The sequence below is a fragment of the Meles meles genome, chromosome 14 (genome assembly GCF_922984935.1).
Source record: "Meles meles chromosome 14, mMelMel3.1 paternal haplotype, whole genome shotgun sequence".
In the NCBI taxonomy this organism is placed as follows: Eukaryota; Metazoa; Chordata; class Mammalia; order Carnivora; family Mustelidae; genus Meles; species Meles meles.
In genome coordinates this window covers 10479611-10503761 of record NC_060079.1, presented here as the reverse complement: position 1 = coordinate 10503761, position 24151 = coordinate 10479611, and the positions used below count along the sequence as shown (strand labels likewise).

At 34.3% G+C, this 24151-nt stretch overlaps 1 protein-coding gene across 5 annotated transcripts in view; it reads right to left on the bottom strand.

Annotated features, from left to right (window-relative positions):
* The window catches only part of PAN3 (poly(A) specific ribonuclease subunit PAN3), a 132924-nt gene that overhangs the window by 101914 nt on the left and 6859 nt on the right, over positions 1-24151 (bottom strand). For all 5 annotated transcript variants that reach the window (XR_006821489.1, XR_006821488.1, XM_046028244.1 and 2 more), the window contains exons 2-4: positions 9384-9505; positions 8527-8593; positions 6599-6669 (exon numbers count right to left, since the gene is read on the bottom strand). Coding sequence is in view for 3 of the 5 variants with exons in the window: in XM_046028244.1 (XP_045884200.1) it covers positions 6599-6669; positions 8527-8593; positions 9384-9505 (260 nt within the window). In the remaining 2 variants the exon portion in view is untranslated. The remainder of the gene's footprint in view (positions 1-6598; positions 6670-8526; positions 8594-9383; positions 9506-24151) is intronic.

Here is a 24151-nt window from a genome sequence, read left to right as displayed (position 1 = left end):
AAAGCAATAGGAAGAAAGTGAAATTTAAATTTGACGATTAAAATGCAGAGAAGATTGAGAACATATTCATTTGCTAAGGGAAGTTAATTACTATCAATCATTAGCAATAAAAATGACAGTAGATTCAAATTACATGAAAACATTGATAGTCCCTTCAATTTAAAATCACTGACTCAGCAAATAGAGAATTATCATGCTATTTTAACAAAATGAGCTTAATATTTTGTTCTTTTTAAATGTTCTTAATAAGAGATCACCAGAGTAAGTGTGGCATTTCAAAAGTGACAGCATAAATCCATTATGAAATTCAAGACCAAAAACAAAATGGGGAGAAGGATTGAAACATCTGATAGAAGAGGTTTAAATCTCTAACACACACAGAGCTTACAATGAATTTAAAAATAGCCAAATAGAAAAATGAGCAAAAGACATTAAAGAAACACCAATAGCCAATTAATATGAGAAGTTCAACAGCACCAGAAATTAAATTTAAACAATGAGGGGGGTTTTGCCTTATACAATGACAGAGATGTGAAATCCTTTCACATCTCTGTGTTTTCAAGGTTCTAGGAAAATTGCCATCTATGAATAGGAATATAAACATGTGCAACATTTCTGAAAAGTTATGTCAAATATCAAAAGTTTAATTGTATACTCTTTCCCTAGAAACTGTGCTTATGGAAATTTTTACTGAGATAATCACATAAATGGAAAAAGAAACAAGCATAAGGTCGATGTTTTATTCCTCTCTTGCATATTACCAGTAGCCTGTTTCCACTACCTGTTTCTCACTGTATCTAAGACTCATTTTATCTCTCATATTGCCCTAAAGACTTTTTGTTTTCTCTGAAATGTAAATAATTATCTATATCATTCTACATAAATTACTTGATCTCCTAAAATTTCCATTTCCCAAATAATCTCTCTCAAAGACCTGTTGGGGAGATTAAGTAATATAAAACATTAATTTATGAAAGAATTACTTAAGTTCACCATACTACCTGGAACAGATACAGAAAATTTTTATCAATATGAATAAAATCAAGTTTCTATCCATCTGCCAGTACATCATGAGAACTCTCCAGATAGCTTTTCACCAAATTTGAAGCACATGTTTGAGAAGTTAACAGCTATGTGAGGAGGAAGCAAAAAAGAAATGTTGGAGGAGGAGAGGCCTGATCACCTCAAAGAAAAGACAGACATCCGCAGAGCAGCTATAAGAGAACTACTTCTTCAGTGGGCAGTTATAATACAGCCTGATCCGGAGTGGGCAGCAACAGATATTTATTTATTTAACAACAGTTAACAATTTCCAAATAAGGCTAGAAAGGTCTGGTTAATACCATGTATTACTACAATGAGAACCACCATTTACTGGGCATTTCTACCCAGGAAATACATTTCATTTAGTATTCGTAACAACTCCACATGGTAGGCACAAGGTATTGTTATTATTCTCATCTTGTGAACGAAGAAAGGAAGGTTTAACTAAGCTTAAAGACACAATGATAATCAGTGAAGAAATGGAGATTCGGACTCCTAGCATCCAACTCCAAACCCTAAAATTTAACCATTATTCAATACCGCTAGATTATTATTATTCCTACTGTTTGAGAGAAATAAAAATTCACGAAGGAGCTCTGAGCAAGCTATAAACAATAACCATGGGTGCTTCCCTGCCTATAGGAATCTGGACTCCAACGACTCAACCAATTCCCATATGGACCCATATGTTAGCTCTAAATCCACAACCTCACTACATCTGGTTTAAGTTGGGATAGTACACCTTCCCACAGCACGGCAAGTGGAGATGAAAGGAGGCTCAGTCTACTCCAGTGAGAGAAGAACAGCTCTGTTTAATTTGTAATTCTAAACACAATTTTACATAGAAGCGTGACTTGCACAATACTCATAGGTAAATGATTCTGATGTGGCTGACCTGCAAATCTAAACACTAAGTAAAACAGTATTTGAGAACATATACAAAAAAGTTCAAACACTGTGGTTTTACAAGTTTAGTTTTATATTGCAATTTCCATTAAGATTTCAGTTATTTTTCATTATCTTCTCCATTTTCTCCTCACTTTTAAATTTTTCCTGAGATCAATACTTGACTTGATGTTCCAAAATAAACCTAACCATCAGAATTAAGAACGGATTTACATTCCAAATTGTCTCTGCCATAATTCTATTAATTTCTCCAAATTTACTTTAGCTCTCTCCAGAAAAGAACCCTATAAATACTCTCCACGTTCCTTGTTACTCCATATTTTGTTCTCAAGAGTAGAAACAGTGTGAAAGTCATCTTTTGAAGATATGACAACCGAATTGTTATAAGAAAAAAGTCAAATTAATCAGAAAATACAATATATATCACCAGTAAATTTGTAATAAAGATGGGTAAAAGAAGAATGTATAATCTTGAGGTAGAACACAGTGGGAAGGAGGTTCCAAACTGAGATAAAACATGGAAGGAAGCAGAGAAAGTTTAACTAAATTAAACTTTAGATAGTGAACTTTGACCTCAAGCAGAATAATCTAGAACTGAACCTCTAAAACCTACATATCCTCCCAAATAAACCATCAGCAAATAAGCCAAACCCCTTGGTCCCACTTGGTTCCACTTCCCTCATCCTAAGTTTTCAAATTGAGGACAGAAGAAATAAACAAGACACATCACAAATCTTTGTTCCCTAAGTCTAAAGACTTTAACTTGTTATTAAACTGTTAAAAATTTCCTAAAGTGAAAATCTGTTATCCCAATACTAGAAATGGAGCGCAAATGTCCAGGTAAAGCTGCATATTGATTGAAACATCACAGTAAAGTACAACTAAACAAGAAGTATAAATGACAGGCACCAGAGCCTTTTTGCTTTAATGGGGGTAGTGGGGCGGGGGGTGCGCTGAATAGGAAAAGGACTCTTGATGGCTTAAAAAAGAAGGCAAAGAGAGGCTAAGAAAGGTATACAAGAGAAAGCCAATAATGCCAAATACAAATTTTGAGGGCTTCTCACTCTACTTAGGACATGTCTCAATCATTTGTGGTCGCCTTGCATAAAAATTCACAGCATAGCAAGAATATCTACTGAGATGTCATAGTACTGATTCACTTCATTTATACGTACACCTAACTTTGTTCTAAAGATACTTTCTTCCCAAAGGATTCTTACCCAAAACTGTACTGTTCTCTATCTATCTCTATCTATCTCTAATTCTATCTCTGTCTCTATCACAGTTGTGATTCAGGATGACTCTCACCTCTTTTTCTACCAGGCCAGTTCACAGCATCATCTATTTTGCTGTTAAGGTTTCCTCATGTATTACTCTCAAATATATTAGCTCTCATTTTCAACAAAACTCCGTCTCCAGCATTTTGGGAGACTTAACTCTCCCACACAGTAAATAGCTATGATTTAATTTCTTTTACTGCCACTCTTGGCCAACAATAATTTTACACATTTTCAAACACTGGTGACTTTCCCTATCTATAATATTACATATATCTAATGTAGAAAAAATCAGTGTTTCTCAAACATCAGTTGTGAAATACCATGAAGGTTCAATAATAATTTCCTAAATATTATAGTTGTATATTTTGTAAAGTAAGCTATTAGAAAAATAAGCACATACTTGGAGGCTGCAGTATCAAACTATCGCATTATTATAGAAGTTTCTAAAAATTTACTTTCAGTATTTTAACTTACCTCCCTACACACAGGTCACAAATACTTCAGGGTCTAGCCCCAATCCCTGCACATGAGCAGCACTGCCCTAATGCATATATTCTCAGTATACAACTCCTCGGGAAGTTTGTCACACATCTAGCAACAATAAAGCAACCCAGACAAATGGCTATGAACCTATTTAATACTGTTTTCACATCCTACATTTTACTTCAACCAGTTCCTATAGATGCAAGGCCCTCAGTCATCATCTCTTAGCTCATCTATGATACAGAGAATTTAAAAATTTGCTGATGATCCTCTCTACTTGTAATCAAGCAATACCTTCTCAGTACTTGCTTCAACATATTCCTCAACTTCAAAAAACCCCAACTCAAAACATCTTTTCACCATAAACGCTTCTACATCTAGAGAATTCTCTGGTATTTAGCAATCATCATATTTAAATTAGCACTAATTAATATGCTATAAGTAGGTTCATGTATTGCCTCTTCAACTAGACTTGAGAGGGCACTAAAAACATCAATACTCTTTTTCAATTTTCCACATAGCACATAGTAAGTCTGCTTACAGTAAAAACAGTTGACTGATCTGATCCCAATAACTCATATACTCACCAGGCAAAATGTAGGTAATATTGCCATATGAGATTTCCAGAAAATAACTTAGCTATGAAATAGTAGTAGGTATGACCTATCTGTTCTCCAATATCATTATGAAATAAAATGTCTCTAAGTAATCATGACAGCCTGCTTAGATTAACCTAGAATTATATTTACCTAAATTTGAGTTACTTCCACTAAAACTGCATCATGTAACAGACATTAAGCACTACTACAATAAAACAAAGTCTACAGATGCCTTCAATTCACAACATGGAGCATGCAACACTTATGGTAAGAGTTTTTCTAACACAAAGAAATTCAAAACATTAATTCAACCATTAACAATTTTAAAACATATGCAACCTATACCAAACATAGTAACTACATAGGCCACTACTGGAAAAAAAAATATCTTATGTCCCTTCGTATTATTTTAAATGTAAATGGCAAGAAAATATGGTCCTTCAAAGATATACTATGTGAACCCTGAATTTCTAAGTAGAGATTAATACATAGGTCCTTTCACTTTAGAGAGACACCGAGTTTTAAGATTAAAGACACTGAGATTTAAGATTAAAGATACCATAGCCATTATCCAGGCCATGTTCATCATTTCATTACAGCCGAGGAAGTTGGACCAAGGTCACAAAGCTAGAGGACCTCAAAAGTTTCAAAATAGTGCTCATTTCACCATATTAATCTGCTTCCATTTCAAATACTGAAGTCACATTGGTAATAACATTTCCATTTACCACTTTCTTTTACTAAAATGAATTTTAAAAGAACAGGCATTATATATCCTCCTTTTTCCAGTCTCCAGAGATTGTTACTATTTTCTCAAAAACAAATGTGAGTAGCTCTAACTCATATATTTCAACTTAAAGGTATAGTCCACTAAATCCTCACATTAGGAACACTTTTTAAGTGTTTATCTGCCATTCTAGTTTTACTTTCTACTCATAGATCGGAAATGCAATTTATCACAATTAACTGATTATTTAAAAAGGGGACCCCCTAAGACTACTTAAGAGCTTTATATTTTTCCTTACACCAAATGGCTCCAGGTAATTTGACTTCTAGCTTGTATCTGCTTTTCAGCATTTCAGTTTCCTTCCATATTGACTGGCTTTGCCTACTGTCACTTCCCACTACTGCCAATGAGTCAATTCTATTCCACTTCTACTATAAGGATTCAGAAACTACATATTCCAATTTACGAGAATAGCATGTAAAGCAAGAGCAAATGTGTTCCTGATGATAGCCCATTAGTAAGTCTATAAAATCAAGCCCACACATTTTCATTTATCATTAAAAGCATTCAGTAATTATCTCCTTGATCTTTCATTTCAAAATGGAAATAATAGTAGGTACATAAGGTACTGATGTCATTTATACCTGACCCCACGATTCTTGAGAATATCTAGGCTTCTTCAATTTCATTTTATACTACCCTCTGATCAGATAACTTCCTAAAAGCATCTTAAATTTGCATCAATTTCCTAAAATTAATATTCTTTATATTGTGGGGGGGGGGGGGTGGGGGTGTCTTTCTTCCATTACTTAGGAAACTGAAATTAGTTATAACACTGCAGTAATTTCCACCAAGATTTACAACCTCCCGAACATCTTTAGGGGCTACTGATCCCAACTAAAACTACCACCTTCTCTAGATCATTATTACTATTGACATAATGATTCTCATTAAGACTCAAAGGCTTCAAACTATTTAATAGAACTTCATTTCTCCTTGTCACAGAACTAGCCCCTATAAAATACTTCAAAATCTATGCAAGGCTTATCAACCTCAATTCCAAAAAAATTAAATTTCTAACATGAAGAGATTTTAAACTGTTTTCAAACAGGTGAACCAATTATGAAAAGTTGAAGATTTTTATGGTTGCCTTTTCATGAGGCGTTTAAATTAGGGGAGAAATATTTGAAATTTTAGACAAAGGAGTCAAAAAATAAAGTTAAGACATAATTAATGTGCCTGTAAAGGGTCACATTAACAGCAGCTACAACATTAAATTAGATGTTTTCTTGAAAACATAATACATTAAGATTAAAGAAAATGAGCAAAAGGATTTTATTCCTTCACATAAAAAAAAATCTCTATTTCATGCACAGAGACAAATCAAATTCTACATATATGAAATATATACCAAGGAAAAGGGCAAACAAAAGCAAGAAAAATATCACATCCATAAAAACGCCCCCCAACTTAAGAGAATATTGACCATTACATAGGTGATGACCCCAATAACACCTCTGTATTCCATTTAGTCTCACATAAATTTCAACTTCACCTACCTTTCTTCTCTGAGAGATGTTGAGGGCACCAAAATCATTAAACAAGGATGAAGCAGGTGAAGTTAGAGGATCTGGAAGGTAAGTTACATAAGTTTCCATACAGACAACTCGAGTAACTCACAAATCTAATAAATATTTAACTTGACAATGCTTATAAACTAATAAAAATCATACACCACAGTTACTGTTAAACTCAATGCCTCACATACAACAGACGTTCAAATATTTTCCAAGTGACTAGAACACAAACTGGAGAATACTTCGTTCAGCAAATACTCAGTACACATTTAATGAGAACCTATACGGATTAGGATGCATTTGTTTGCTTACAACCAAAAGAAAAATCAAACAGTAAAAAGAAAAGAGGACTCTTAACCATGCTATTAGTAATGTGTTTAGGAAGGAAGGAAGGCTACCTGTAGTAAATGTTTGTATGCTTGAGACCAAATCATGAGGAAAATTAAAGGGGCAGTGAGGTGGGCAAGATCGTAAACCACACTCCAAGTTACTGGACTTGGATTTTAACACGTAAGCAATGCCTTAAAACCATCTATTCTAGAGAACATTCCATATTTATAAATTTATCACCAGATATTTTAATTCTTACTAAAAATATAGGTAAAGTTTTTAAAGGTGGAAATATTACATGTTTTACAACACAAACATGAAATTCAAAGATTTTATAGTTTCAAAGTTCTATTACTCTGTGGCCAGAAATTACAAACAAAAGTGTATCTCTAAACTATTTTTCACTTAATAAATCAAAGAGCTTCTGAAAAGGTATGCATGATATACACAGAATATCGTTACCTTCAATTCTGAGCTCTAGTTAATCTTATGTTTCTCATTAAATTGTCTATAAAATTCTAAAAACCATAGTAAGTGTTCTCATTTAAAGGAACCTTAAATCTCTTCATAATGTAATATAGATTGCTGCTTAATTTCTCCAGGTTCATCAGCCTGAATTTTCATAATCTGGTCCTTCATTAGAATTAACAACGTTTAATAATGCGAAGAAAGAGAAGCTAATAAAATAACAAGATGTAAAATATTTTTATGTAATTTATACATTCAAGGCACTTAGAAAAAGAAGTAATATTATTCATCCTTTAGTCCACTTTTGATAGCATTTAAAAGTCAATATAAAAACTCTATGGGAAAGCTAAAAATATTATTATGCTACAAATTTAGGTTCTAATAATTTTATTCTATATTGTTTTTTTCCTACAGCAAGAAAAAAATTAAAATATCCAGTGATAGAAATTTGAAACACACACATAAAATGTCTATCTCAGAAAATAATCAACACGCAAATTCCTATTCTCATCATTAATAATAGTTGTTAGCATTTTATTGATAGAGTATTAACACTCAATTGTTACATATTTTAAGAAACCATTCTTGAACATTTTATTTTTATTTTTTGTTTAACATTTGTTAAATTCCATATCAAAAGCCTTAAAAATGATCATAATCTTTGAAACAGTAATTCCATGTCTAAGAATGTTTCCAAAAGCGTAACTCAAAATATGAATGCAGACTCATACACATGGTCCAATATTAGAGTACATACTTCTTTAAAAAAAAGGTTTTAAAAAAATAGTTCAGTAAATTATGAAAATAACCAATAGAATTCAATTTATAATGATCAAGAAACACTCATATCTAATGCAATCAAGTATTAACAAGTATATACTTGGCTAAGTATTATTACATATTATGTATGTATGCATTTATATATATTTTCACACTCAGACATAACTATTATTTGGAATTATATGGAATCCAAATAATAGTTATTTGGAGTGAAAATAACAGATCATTCTTATTCTCTTCCTTATATCCATTTATAATTTTCAAGATTTCTACAATGAACATATTATTTTTAGAGTCAGAAATAGAAAAGAGAAAAAGGGACCAAGTCTTACCATGGCCTGCATATGGCTTGGCACTGTCATTTAGAAGGCTTGGGGAACTGCTACTATTAGTCATTCTCTGAAAAACAAAACAGATACATAAAATATCACTGAGAAATACAGAATTAAGAATATTCAACTAATTCAAACTCTCTCCGTTTCTTCCCCTCTAATCCACTTCTCATATTACTAACACTCTTATCTATTGTAATCCAGGTAGCAACAAATGTTGCTACCTGGATTACAATAATTCATGCAAAAATTTCCAAATACTCTCTATGACACATCAAATGAAAATTTCACTCACTAGCCAGATATTTAAAACCAATGGTGCATACCAATATTGAATTGCATTTCCATAACTTATTAGATTGGGCAACATACATAACTATTAAGTCTCCTTGTCTATAAAATAAAGTCCAATATCTATCTCAGAAGATATGAAGTGACTATGTATAAAGTCAACAAATGCTTTCTAACATCCTCTCCCAATGGATATTACTGTTCATATACCTTATAGATTCTATAAAATCAGGCTATTCTCTGTTCTCTAAAACATGTTCCATTCTTTCTCATACTCGATAGCCTCTAGTCTCTTCATCCTGAAAGGCCTTCACTCCATACCCACAAAACACAGAGGAGTGAAATTAGTCTCTTTCCATCTATCATCTACACACTCCACTGTCATCCCACCCCAGTCCACCCTTGAAAGCTCACCCTGAATCCAACCTTATCCCACCTAACCTTATCACTTCCTAAAATCTTACCTCCTACTCAACAAATTTAGGAATAAATGAAGACTGTAGATATCCCCCACCACTGGAATAAACGTCACTGTTTAGTGCCACATAAATTCATACTAAGGATACCTGCATCAAAGGATACTTTGTTTCCACTGGGCTTCCAAATCCATTGACTCCAATGAAGCTGGTGCTGAAATAGGAATCTGTGAGACTCGAATCTGTTAAAGCACCGCCATCTATTCCAGGAACTGAAAGATAGGAAAATTCAAATATTTTAATTCTTTAAAAGCACAAAATATTGATGCAGTTTCCATGTCTTTAAATAAACTCTGAAGTCTTAAATCTCAGTCACATTTATTATTTATCTGTTCATAACAAAAGGCAGGACCAAATAAAACTGGCTCAGCTCTAAAAATCTGTTCATCAATGCGCAAGTTGATGGATTTCTTTCCCACAGATAAAGTAATTTATTTTATATTAGCCACATAAGCACCACCAAGCATAACATGAAGAAACAAACCAAACTAGCATTTCATTTTCTCATCATTTTCTTTAACTTTGCAAGAACACAGCAGAATATAAAACACTGCAGTTTCTCCTGAGAAACTTTATATGAGAAACAGATGGAAGTTTCTCAGGGCTGTTTCTCTTAACCTAGCTTATGAAATAGACCAGCAGTCTCACATTAACTCATAATTCAGTAAAAACAATTCTGCAGATGTAGCAATGAGACAGAGTTCAGGAATACAGAGAAGCTGTTGATTTTGGGATAGGTGAATACAGAATGATTAGAACTAGTAGGACAATCCATGATATATCAACAAAGTAATGGACAATCTTTGTAGATGTACCTTCCAGTAACTACATGGAATGATGCTATTTTCCAAGCTGCCAATTAAGTACAAAGTTGTATGCTTTACAAACAAGCAAAGCTTCAAGTAGGTCGTCCACTTCTAGGCATAGCCTCTGATGACCACTGAAACCACTCCAAACCCCAAATAAGAAAAAAAAAAACTAAACGAAAGCTGATGGCTGATCAAAAAGAATGAACTCTTGCCATTTTGCAACTGTGACTAGAGTGTACTGTACTAACTGAAGTAAGTCAGTCAGAGAAAGACACACCATATGATTTCATTCATATGTGGAACTTAAGAAACAAAACAGATGAACATAGGGAAAGTGAAAAGGAGAGAGAGAGAGAAACAACCACAAGAAACACTTAATTACAGAGAACAAACTGAAGGTTGATGGAGGGAGATGGGTGGGGGATGGGCCACATAGGTGATGGGCATTAAGGAGGGCACTTTTGTGATAAACACTGGGTATTATATGTAAGAAATGAATCAAAAATTCTACACCTAAAACAAAACAAAACAAAAAAGCTGATGGCTGAATATAGGGGTGCTATGATCTCAATTTCTGTATAACCACAGAATTCCTATGTTGAAATCCTAACCCCCAAAAATAATGGTAAAAAAAGTAGGGCCTTTGGGAGGTGCTTAGGTCATGGGAGTAGAGCCCTCAGGAATAAGATTAATATGCCTATAAAAGACATCTACAGAGATCCCTAGCCCCTTCAACCATGTGAGAGCATGAGGTACCCATTTATGAACCACGAAATAGGTTCTCACCAACCCCCCCACAATATCTACCAGTGCTATGATCCCTGACTTCCTAGCCTCCAGAAGAGTGAGAAATACATTTCTGTTGTTTATAAAAACATCGACTCTGTGGAATTTTATTACAGTGGCCCAAAAAAGACTAATATCTAAGGATTACTTGTAATCCTGAGGTAATTTTTAGTCTCTATTTTTAAGATTTATTACACAAAAATGTCCACAATTAGAATGTATTCTTTTATAATTATAAAAAGATATTTAATGGTTCATATCTTTTAAATTAGTGTTTATGATTTCAGATGTAGCGGAAGAATATAATCAGAAACACTGAAGATTTACACGTGAAGTTGTTCATCACTTTGTCCATTTATATACAGGTATTAAAAGTATAATTTTAATAACAAGTAAGACACAATGTGAAATGCCCAACAACAACAAAAAAATTAAGTAAATTCCAACACACTTTTGAAAGAGTACTATGAAATTACTTAGAAATTATAATAATTGGGGCGCCTGGGTGGCTCAGTGGATTAAGCCGCTGCCTTCAGTGGCTCAGGTCATATCTCAGGGTCCGGGGATCGAGCCCCGCATTGGGCTCCCTGCTCCGCAGGGAGCCTGCTTCCTCCTCTCTCTCTGCCTACTTGTGATCTCTCTCTCTGTCAAATAAATAAATAAAATCTTTAAAAAAAAAAAGAAATTATAATAATTAATGTCTGGGATTCATTAATACTCTAGCAAATCAAAAACTGGGAGGAGAGACAAAATAAAACTGGCAAAATTCCGGTCCTTATTGAAGCTCAGTGATAAGGGATTATTCTATTCTCCTCTCTACTTTTATCAAAGTTTAAAATTTTCCATAATAAAAGGTTGTAGAAAATGAGGTTAATAAATAATGGTATGTATCATAACTGTTTACAATGTGAAGTAAAAAGGGAATGTATTTTTATTTACAGTATGATAATTAGTGTGCTTACATATATACACACACAGATTATAAGACTGAACACACACATATATATATACCATACAGACACACACCAAAATTTTAATCTTGTGTTATTGGGTTGAGATTGGGAGAGATTACTCTTTTCTCAGATTATTTTTCTACAATGTAGCTATTTTTATAACAATGACGACAATGATGACAGAGAAATCCATAAGGGGCTGAGTTCCTATACTCCACCAAAACCCTTACAGCATCTACTATTTACCTTTTCCTAATAAAATAAAATAGTTTTCAAAAATAGAGTACAATTTCAGAGTCAAATTATTTAAATACAGCATTTTTATTTTAATGTTTTCAAATTCCAAATCCAATTTTCTCTTTCCTTCCTGTGTTATAAAAGCTACTACAATAAAACTACTATTGAACATGCCAGAATTTAAGTATCTATGGTCAACGTCTCACCTTAGTAAATTTTAAGCAAGATCCACTGGACTAAAAAATAAGCACCTAAGGGACACCTGGGTGGCTCAGTGGGTTAAAGCCTCTGCCTTTGGCTCAGGTCATGATCTCAGGGTCCTGGGATCGAGCCCCCCATCGGGCTCTCTGCTCCGCAGGGAGCCTGCTTCCTCCTCTCTCTCTGCCTATCTCTCTACCTACTTGTGATCTCTGTCAAATAAATAAATAAAATCTTTAAAAAAATAAAAATAAGCACCTAAGCATAACAAAGTATTTGCAAAACAAATGAATATTAAACTGTCAGAGGACAATAGAGCAATCTTATAAACATCCCATCCTTTATAATATTATATCATTTAGAAATAGAGTTTACCCTAATTTATTACCAAATTTCTGGTAGTGACTGATTCTTGCTATATTAAAATTGGTTTACATTCCTTTGGAATACACAACTTTGACACAACTTTGATGCTCCCTAACAAAGAAACAACTGACAAGGCTTAACAAAAAAAGAGAGAGAGGAGGGGAGAGGGTTAAACATGGCCAGTAATTAGGGTTAAAAAATTAATTAAACATTCCACATAAGCACCCAAAACCGTAAACAACTGGAAAAAAAACACAGGGAAGAGCTACTTGACATTGGTCTTGGCAAGAATTTTTTTAATAAGACACCAAAAGTACAAGCAACACAAGCAAAAATAAACATGTAGGACTGTATCAAATGAAAAATATCTACAGAGCAAAAGAAACAATCAGCACAATAAAAAGGCAATCCATAAAACAACAGAAAATATTTGCAAACTATCTCTCTGATAAGGGATTAATATCCAAAATATATAAGGAACTCCTATAACTCAACAGCCCTTCAAAAATATCCAATTAAAAAATAAGCAAGGACTTGAATACACATTTTTCCAAAGAAGACACACAGATGACCACCAGGCATATGAAAAAGATGCCTGATATCACAAATCATCAAGAAAATACAAATTAAAACCATAATGAAATACTCCCTTAGACCTGTTAGAATGGCCATTATCAAAAGATAGAGATAAGTTTTGGCAAGGCCATGGAGAAAAGAGAATCCTTGACCACTGTCAGTGGGACTGTAAATTGGTGGAGCCACTATTGAAAACAGTATGGAGGTCCCTCAAAAATTAAAAACAGACGCATGACTCAGCAATCTTACCTCTGGTTAAAATCGTCCCCCACACCCCGCCCCCTGGCCTTCTCCAAGGTTTCACTTTCCATAGTTACCTATGGTCAACCTCAGTCAACCATATGGAAGCCGACGATCCTCTGACATAGCATCTTAAGGCCAGTGGTAAGCTAATACTACATCACAATGCCTACATCATTCACCCTACTTCACTTGATCTGGTAGGCATTTTATCAACCCACATCATCACAAGAAGGGTGAGTAACAGTACAATAAGATATTTTGAAAGAGAGAGAAAAACCACATTCATGTAACTTTTATTACAATATATTGATATAATTGTTGTATTTTATTATTGTTCTTAATCTCTTACTGAGCCTAATTCATAAATTAAACTTCAGCATAGGTATATATGTATACACAGGAAACAACATGTATACATAGGATTCATATTATCTGCAATTTCAAACATCCACTGGGGGTACTGGACTGTATTCCCTACACAAGAGGATCACTGTATCCTCTGCAGATAAGACAGGAGTACTACTCTGTATAATAAAATGAAATGGAATCACAATCTTGAAGAAATTTCTGCACCCCCATGTTCACTGCAGTATTACTCCTAATAGCCAAGACATGGAAACAACCTAGATGACCACTGACAGATGAATAGCTAATGAAAATGTGATATATATATAAAATGTGGTATATACATATATGTATACGTGTATGTATTCTGTGTATACACACATACACACACAAAATGAAATATTACTCAGCCATAATAAAGAAGGAAATCCTGACATTTCTGACATCACGACGGACCTTGAGGGCATTATGCTAAGTGAAATAAGTCAGAGAAAGACAAAAGTATATGTTCTCATTTATATGTGGAATATAAAAGAGCCAAACTCAAAGAAATAGAGCATTGGTTGCCAAGGACTGAGAAGCAGAAGAAATGGGGAGATGTTGGTCCAACTTCCAGCTCCAAGATGAGTAAGTTCTGGGGATCTAATGTACATCATGGTGACTATAAGTAAAAAACTGTATTATATACTTGAAACTTGTTAGAAGAATAGAGTTTTAAAGTTATCACCACACACAAGAAAATGTAATTACGTGAAGGGACAGAGATGCTGACCTACGTATGTGGTAATCATTCTGTAGTATGTATCTGTATCACAACATCACACCATATACCTTGTTATATGTCAGCATCTCAATAAAGCTGAGAGGAAAAATTCCACACATACACTTTCACTTAACTTTTCCTATTCTGGAAGGAAGAGAATGGGATTTGATACTTCCAAGAGTAGTTAGGAAAATCAGATCCTGAAGATACTGGGTTTTTCTAAGTTACTAAGAATAGACACGTATCCTACCTACCTTATGAGATGCATATAGAGTACTTTTGAAGTTTAAATTACACAAGCATAAGACACATTAGAGACTTTCATTACCAAGACTAGACAATTAAGAACTTTTCACTATTTCAACCCCTTATTTTTGCAATCCACTTTACGTAAACTTTACACCATCTCTATGAAATAATAGTACGCAATCCACTATAAGTAAAGCTTACTATTTCTAGGAAAGCTCTATGGTAATCTCTATTACTATAACTTGTATCTGTACAGAATAATAATCAATTCAACAACCACTGTGTAGATAAGAACCTCAGTCCGACTGTCAACTGTGGCAAGGCTGATACTACTTTTACTTTGCAGTTAACCAAACTAATTGATTTAGAGAGATGAGAAAGCTTGCCCTATGCCACAAAGCTAGAAAGTGACAGAACAGGGATGTAATGGCAATCTCTCAATTGCATGAAATTGCCTTCCAGTTTTTAAGAGAGGGATTAGAAATCAAAAGATGAAATTTCAAGCCTGCACTTTTAAAATGATAATGAGGCATTCAAACTTTGAACCAAAGGATCTCTCAGTACCTAGAGAATCAGAACTTCTATATCTGTCAGCAGTTACCCTGCCATTGTTAACATATGAATGTATATGACAATAATCCACTTAAAAAAAAAACAACCCAATGTCACGGCTTCACTAAATAAATGTTCTCCTTCATCTTCAGTCTTGTCCCCTCTTAATGAAATGGGTTTAACTTTCCAAAAACATTAGAATAAACTAATGTTACCCAAAGGGAATTCTAAAGTCAAGTGGAAAAAGCTCGAAAAACTAAAAGTAAATCCATTTCTTTACTACACAACTTCTCAGAGCCTATGTCTACAATGTGAACTGTGACAATTCAAAAAGGAGACAGAGTACTTCCCAAATGTACCTTACTAAGGAACCCTTTGTACATGGAGGAGCTTCAGGGTCTACAGTTACACAGAACACAAAAAGTGACCCCTGAAAATACTGAGTGGTTTTTGTCTGCTGAAGAGGACATCATAGCCAAGATGCTGGCAATGCTTACCCTATGTGATGAAACCCAAACTTCTCAGTCTGACGTTAAAAAGCCCTCAACGATCTATTCTCAATCTCTATCATTTCCCAAGGTACTAGGTTTGAGTTTCAGTTTTGCCACTTACTAGCCATAAAGTCTCAGGCAAAATACTTATAAAATGTAGACTGTACCATCACTTGTAAAATGAAACTCATACCATCTACTCTGCAAACCTCCATGAAAAATTACGAAAAACAATGAAACAGTATGTGTCCTTAGAGTTGCACAACTCTATAATACAATCTACTATAAACTAAGCCGCACACTTACAAAGGGTGAACAGAGCATGTAAATTGTATTTCTAAAAGGCTATTTTATAATATCAGTGGAGAAAAAAGGAATTATTCAATAAATAGGCTTGAAACAAGTAGGTATACATCAGTGAAAAAAATGAATACAAAGATATTTCCAAAAGACCAAAGATTATAGTGTAATCAAAGTAAAAATATACATATACACATCTACTATAAAAACATCTTTACAATAATCATAACATTACTGAATTCCCTCCTCCAGTCAAAATGATACACTCGCTAAATTTTCAAAGTCTACACTTTACAAATAGAGTACCATCAATTCCTATACCTACACACACACACACACACACACACACACACACACACCCCTAGCTCTGTTTTTCAGACCCAGATATATGATGTAAAAGAAAAAAATACTTGGAATTAGACAATGAGTTCCAATCCTACTTTTGCCACTCACTAGCTGTATGACCTTGAGCAAACAATCCTCTAAGGTTCATTTCATCTAAAAAAGGAGGCAACAGCATCTCACTCAGAGTTGTGGTAGGGACTCAAGTGAAGCAACCTATGCAAACTGCCTCATAGGTCATCATAAATATTTTTTTCCTCTTTCCTGTCTCTAGAATGCACTGCCCAGTTATTCCAAGCTGTTAAAACCTCTACCCTTACCATATCATTTACACCACTCATCTGACTAAAAATATTACACATTTCCTTTGACTTTTATTGCTGCCTTCAACTATTTAAATCTTCAAATTCTTATATGTTTCTGTAACATCTACCCATCTAACTTATCTGTTAACTGAGATCTGGGACTACTTCTATTTTTTTTTTTTGGTATTCTCTAATCTAGTAGCACATTTGTATAAACACTTACTTACAGCTAAGCCCTTTTTAAAAATAGGTATCTTTAAAAGTTGATAAAAGATGCACTATATTATGACTTTCACATCCAAGCTTCATAAAATACCAATGTAAATGGTATCATTGCCTCCAATTTTCCTAATTAGGAAATTAAGACTCAGAGGTGCTAGATGATGGTAAGGTAGATGCAGGCCCAAGAAACAGGGGCTCCTCCACCCACTCAGCAGCCAGGGGCACCAACCTTTTGGTGCAGACTGAGCAAATACAACTTGCCCATATGATCTGCTTCAGCCAGTTGCCAAACACTGACTTCCAACTGTTTGTTTGTTTAATTTAAAGCAGGCTCCAAGCCCAACGTGGGGCTTGAACTCAAGACCCCGAGATTAAGAGTCACATGCTCTACTGAGCCAGCCATGCACCCCACTTTGACAACATATTTAATCCAAGTCTCAGTTTCCTCCTCTGCAATAGAAATGATCACAACTACTTTCCAGGGCTGTTGTGAGAATAATTCAGTACAATGATATGCCTAGATGATACTATGTGCCTAATGGTTACTTTTTGTGGTTATCATTTGGATCCATTTACAAATTTATTTGTAAAAGTTATCTTGCTTTTTCTGATGAAAAGCTAACACGTTCTTTGTATAGAATGCATTAGGGCAAGTTTTTCACGTAGTTTTTTAAATGATGAAAAGGTAGCTTGGAATATTTCAGACATCCCATAAGAATTGTCTAAAAGAAAAGACTCGAATCCAAAGCAGGTGGCTGGACAAGACGTACAGGTCTGTGTGAAGGACTGGACTTCCCTCAAAAGCTCCTGAAACTAAGAAAAAGTCCAAGGGAACTATGAGAAAACTAATTAATGGCTACAAATACTGTATTTGTGATAAAGTTTCTGTGCAGGACCATAAAGAGACCAATTTCACATTCCAGATTCTCCACCTAACTCTGAGGCATCATCAACCAACATTGATGATAACTAAAGAGAAGAAAGACCTTAGTAGCACACAGCATCAATTATAAGTCAAATGTAATTTGATGTGCATTGTCTCATTTTTACCCACTCAACAAGTTGAATGTATCCTCCCAAAACTCATGTTGATGTCCTAATCTCAGTATCTCAGAATGTTCTTATTTCAGTACAGAATCATTGAAAATGTAATTAGTTAAGATGAAGTCATTCAGGTGAATCCTAGAGTACAACTTTTTTTTTCCTGGTTTCACTATCAGTTTCCTTTTCAAATTTTTTATTTAAATTATAGTTAGTTGACACCTATGACTTTATAAAAGAGGAAATCTGGACACAGACACACACACAGGAAGACGGTCTTGTGAAGATGAAAGCAGAGATCGAGGTGATGCTTCTACAAGCCAAAGGATGCCACAGACTGCAGGCAAACCACCAGAAGCTTGGTGAGAGGCATGCAACATATTATTTCTCACAACCCTTAGAAGAAGGCGACCCAGCCAACACCCTCATCTCAGACTTCTAGGCTCCAGAACTGAGACAATAAATTAGTTGTTTAATCACCCTCCCCCAATACACACATATAATAAAAATAAAAGATTAAATGGGGGATTATTAAACCAATAAACGTAAGCTTTAAAAAAGTATCTCAATTGAACAGTAAGTTCAAAAGTTCCTAAGCAGCCAAGATAAAAAGGAAAAATGTAAGTTAAAAATACTCACCTAGTAAAATAACCAATTCCTTGAGCAAAAACACTTTCTAGTACTAAATTCTTCAGAGAAATTTTTATAAGGATTTTTATATCTGGAGTACTGATCATCATGCATCTTCGATACAGGTAAAAGAAAAATTTCTAGAAACATTTTGCTATATTAATTCTCAATAGAAGTAGAAAACATAGTATTAAACCACAACTCAACTCAGATAATAAAGGGCTAGAATGTTGTTTAAGAACTTCCCTTTTTAGCCATTTACTTAGACCAATCTTCCCCTCTTGAACGCTCATCTTCTTGCTTTGAAACATTCATTTCTGGTTCTGATAGACAAATTACAAATAGACAGATAAACAATAATACCAGCAGCCATGTATTGCTTATATATACAATCTCATCAGTCCCTAAAAATATATATCATTATTGCCTATTTTTGGCAGTGCCAGAGACAAAATTTGAAACCAGAACAAACTTACTTCAAAGGCTACAAAAATCACTACACTACATTCCTCTCAGCCCTTCCTACAGACTCGCCTTTACAACGACCTATTATTAAATCTTCAAGTACATGTGTGACAAGTACTTTTAAGCTAAAAACTCACTTATCTTTAACTCCTTTCTCTCTCCCATCTACCCTCTGAAGTAGGTGCTTCACCAAATCTCTCAAATGTGTCCGATTGCCTAAATCAAGTCCTTGGCATTTCTCTCTCCCACTGCTACAAGGCTACTCCAAATTGTTTCCCTATATCCATCCTTGGAAGCCAAAAACTCCTATGGTTATCTCTGTAAGACATAGATCTTACCACTTCACTAAGCACAGCCTACAAGGGCCTTCCCAGTGTGGCCACACAATCTAGCATCTGGTCCCACTCTCCATAATAAAGCCTCTTCTCCACATCAGGGGACTACAGAACACAAGCATGCACACTGCTGTCTCTCAAAATCTGTGTCCTTGTCATCTGCCTAGGATGCCCTTCTTTCCTACCAGGTATGCTTCATTTATCTTTCAAAAAATAGTTCAAATATTCCCTCTTCATGAGACCTTCCAAAATATCCCTGAATAGAGTCTGTTTGTATACAACTTTATACTTATACTGTATCATTGTTAAGCCCAAATTTATACATTTCAAAATCCTTTACTAGACTGCCCATTCATAAATGGCCAGAACCACGCATCTTTGCGTTCACAAAAGTGCTCAATAAAGCTTGATAATTAAGCTTTCTAATCAGTGCCCAGAGTATACATATACCATGTCATACTTACTAAGTAGTCATCTGCATAAAATATACCTCCAGAGGCAAGTTAACATTGTTTTAAAAACTGTAAATTCTATCTGGCAAACTGGCCCTTATGAAAGTTATCATACCTTTGCACCAAGATAGACACACCAAGGCCTCTGAGAAGATGGGGCGGGGGGGATCCTGAAACAGCAATTTTACATAGATCACAGTGGCTTAATAAGAGCTCAGCTGAGATCCTAGTGTTTCACACTGGAAACAGTTTTTTCACTGTTCACTGTTTTGAACTGAATTAAGATATACATTACTTAGTTTCCAGAATCAGAGACGAACTGTAGGTAGTACAGCAAGACTCTGGTAAACAGTGGGCTCTGAGGAGCACTACAATACCACAGGCCTTCCAAGGTACACTGGCTACAAACTTGACAATAAACAACTAAATAAATTGGGTTCTCACGTGAAGCTATTTAATATTTAGTACTACCCCTTTGATTACTTACTGAAACATGTCTTACAGCAAGACAGTTCTCGTTTAGGATCTGTGCCAAGATGATTGCTTTCTCTATGCAATCTCAATCTACCAATAAATAAATGTTTTGAGTATTCCATTGTTCTTGCTTTCTCAGTAGAGTATATCAGAATTTATTAATGAATTCCAAAACCAGCTTACTCCTTATGCCAAAATATCAGTGTAAGATCATCCAAACCCATAGTTTAATGAGAAGTTAGGAACAGAGTTGGGTTTTTTTAATAGCAATTAAAATCTTTTAACAGATTTTATAGTATATAAATTTAAAATATATAAAATTTGGGGGATTATGTTTACAAATACCGCCCACCCTACCCACTAAAATGGAAGGCTCACAAAGGAAGGAATCTATCATTTATTGGTTACTAACGTATCCCAAGAATCTAAAACTGTGGCTGACACAGAGCAAGTACTCAGTAAATGTGTTAATCAAATAATTAAATAAAATGAATGAATCGCCACTTTTAGACCTAAGTATACTAAGTTGAAAGTCTGCCAAAAATCTAAGTTTTTCAAATACATTATTTTGTTTACATTAAATCTTTTTATAATATATATCAGAAGACTCTTCTAAAATTTTTACTTTAAAAACAGCCTTTATCACTTTTCCTAGCCTTGGTAGTATAAAGAAAATTCCCTGTCCCATCATCGTCAAGACTCTTCCACAGAGACAGCTAACATTTCTATAAAGTATATGAGCCATAAAAGGTCACTTATGAAATTTAAGAGGCCCGATTCTATGTTGTTTTTCTTCACCTCTGTTCTCATCCTTTCAATCAAGTATACAGTCAGTTTCAGGAAAGGCAATCATAAACAACAGAATAAGTTTAGGAAAAGATAAGCAAAATAATAAAGTTATATCTAATAGTATATAAAGCTCTTTCCCATTTTTCCAGCTCTTTCATGCTCTACCTAATTTATGGAAGCACCCTAAGGTAACCATATCAAAACTGCAAGGGCGCCTGGGTGGCTCAGTGGGTTAAAGCTTCTGCCTTCAGCTCGGGTCATGATCCCAGGGTCCTGGGATCGTGCCCCACACTGGGCTTCTCTGCTCGGTGGGGAGCCTGCTTTCCCCTCTCTCTCTCTCTGCCTGTCTCTCTACCTATTTGTGATCTCTATCTGTCAAATAAATAAATAAAATCTAAAAAAAAAAGCAGATAAACAATGAAAGACTATTAAATAATAACACTAGTCTTCTATTAAATATACAAATGAAATTTCCCAGAAAATATTAACAAATACTAATCTATTAAGTTGCAAAAGATGTGACTTACAAAACTATCTCTAGATATCTGAGCCACTGGGAAAAAAATCTTGCTGGGGTAGATTTGATATTGATGACTATTTCAAATATCTTATTTCGGCTAATAATGTGTAAAATACAGATTTTTTTATCGAGCTATAATTGGCACGGAATATTGTATTAGTTTTAGGTGTACAAAATAATGACTGGATTTATGCACATACCACAAAATGATTACCACGTTAAGTTTAACATCAGTCACTACACAGTTACCATTTTTTTTCTTACATTAAGAACTTTCAAGATCTACTCTCTTAGCAACTTCCATATACACAATACAGTATTGTTAACTATAGCCACCTTGCTATACATTACATACTCAAGATTTACTTATAACTGGAAGTTTGTACCTTTTGACCATCTTCATTCATTTCTCACATCCCTCCACTCCCCACCTCCAGAAACTACCCATCGGTTCCCTGAATCTATGAGCTCAGGGATTTTTTTAGACTCCACATATAAGTGAGATCATATGGTAGCTGTCCATGTAATTTTTTCTTAATGTACCAAGTCTGAACGAAATTACCAAATTACTGAAGATTCTATATGCTTAATATATGTACATATATTTTGCATGAGTTTATGTATAAATGTACATAATGCATTAAGATACAACAGCTTAGTGCCATTATTTGTAATAAGACTATAACCTAGCTATCCATTAAAAAGAATAATACAGTATACAGTGGAATATTATGCAGCCTTTAAAAAGAGCGAGGTAGATTTCTATGTATGAATGTGGAACAAACCACAAAATATGAAATTCAGTGAGAAAATTCAAAGTGCTTCCGTGTGTGTGTGTACATGTATATGTGTCAGTAGATGGTAGAGACAGGGAAATATAAAACATATAAATGATTGTATAGGCAAAGAGTATTTCTGAATGCACACATTATAAATTAGAAAGAGTGATTATCTTTTGGAAAGGAATCAGGCAACTAAATAAAGAGGGAGACTATTTTCATTGAGTACCCTTTTGTGCTATTTAAATTTTTAACCTGTGCATGTATTACATTTTTAGTTCCAAAAACAAGACACTGTTTCCCATTTTTTTTAAGCTGGAATTTTTATAATAAAAATGTAATTAAAAACTCGCTTTAGAAAAATAGGAACGGGACACCTGGTTGGCTCAGCCAGTGGAGCACAAGACTCTTGATCTCAGAGTGGTTGAGTTCAAGCCCCAGGATGGGTGTGGAGTTTACTTTAAAAAGAAAAAAATAACTTTATTTTTTTAAAGTAAAAATAGATAACAAAACATACATCAAAAAAGGGAAAGCTTTTTTATGGAAGAGGATTGTTATCTACATACCAATTAACCCAGCCAAGATTAGCAAGATCAACATGCCCTTCCCTGTACTGGATGTTAAACTGCTGAACAGTCTGTGTTTTAAGTTGCTAGGAGGGGAAGAGGATCTAAAGATCAAACATGAAGTAATTTGTTTTCTAGAACATGAACATTTAGAAAACAGCATTTTAGAGCTAAAAGCATCTTGGACAACGTGTACTCTATCCCCATTCTCCCATTTTACAGATAAACATTATTTCCATGTGGACTAAACAACTAGCTTAAGATCACAGAGTGATTTTGCAAGAGCACTAAAAATCAAAATCTCTGAGCCGCCAGTACAGGAGTAATTCTTGTATACCTGTAGAAGACACAAATACTTGAATATACTGGCTTTCTAAAAGCCATCTGAAAACAGTACACAAAACAAGTATTTTATCATATTCCACTTATATAATCTCAAACTAAACTGTTTTATAAACAGGATATAAAGTAAGTTAATAAGGGAAAAGGGTGAGAAATACTGCTACAAAACTTAAGTGTGTGTGCATGCACACACTTCTCTCAAAATTCATATACTGAAGCCCTAACCCTCAACGTAATTGTATTTGGAGGTAGAGTTTTTAGGAGCGCAAAAGTGTTATATTAATAACTATCAACCCCAAGTAATAAGATAAGATTGGTCTACTTTGACTTTATATTATATACTGCTGTGCCAATGGAAATTTTTACAAAAAAAGTTTGAATTTCATAACTAAAAAAAAAAAGATTAAGTGAAAATCAACCCTAAAATATATAAATAAATATTCAAGTCTGTAAATAAATGCTCCTAGCACAAATCTTTAAAATATTATCTCTGGGTTACTGTAAATGTTCATAACTTTGCACACAAAGTAGATATGCCTACAGAAAAGCAAACCAAAAAATGCTGCTCTGTAATAAATATAAATTTCCCAAGTTAAAAAACAGAGAAAAATTCAGCAATATATACAAATGAACTCTTGATACACACAACTTGGCTGAATCTTGAGAGAATTATGCTCTGCATGGGCGGAGGGAGACTAATCCCAAAAGAGTTCATGCTATATGAGTCC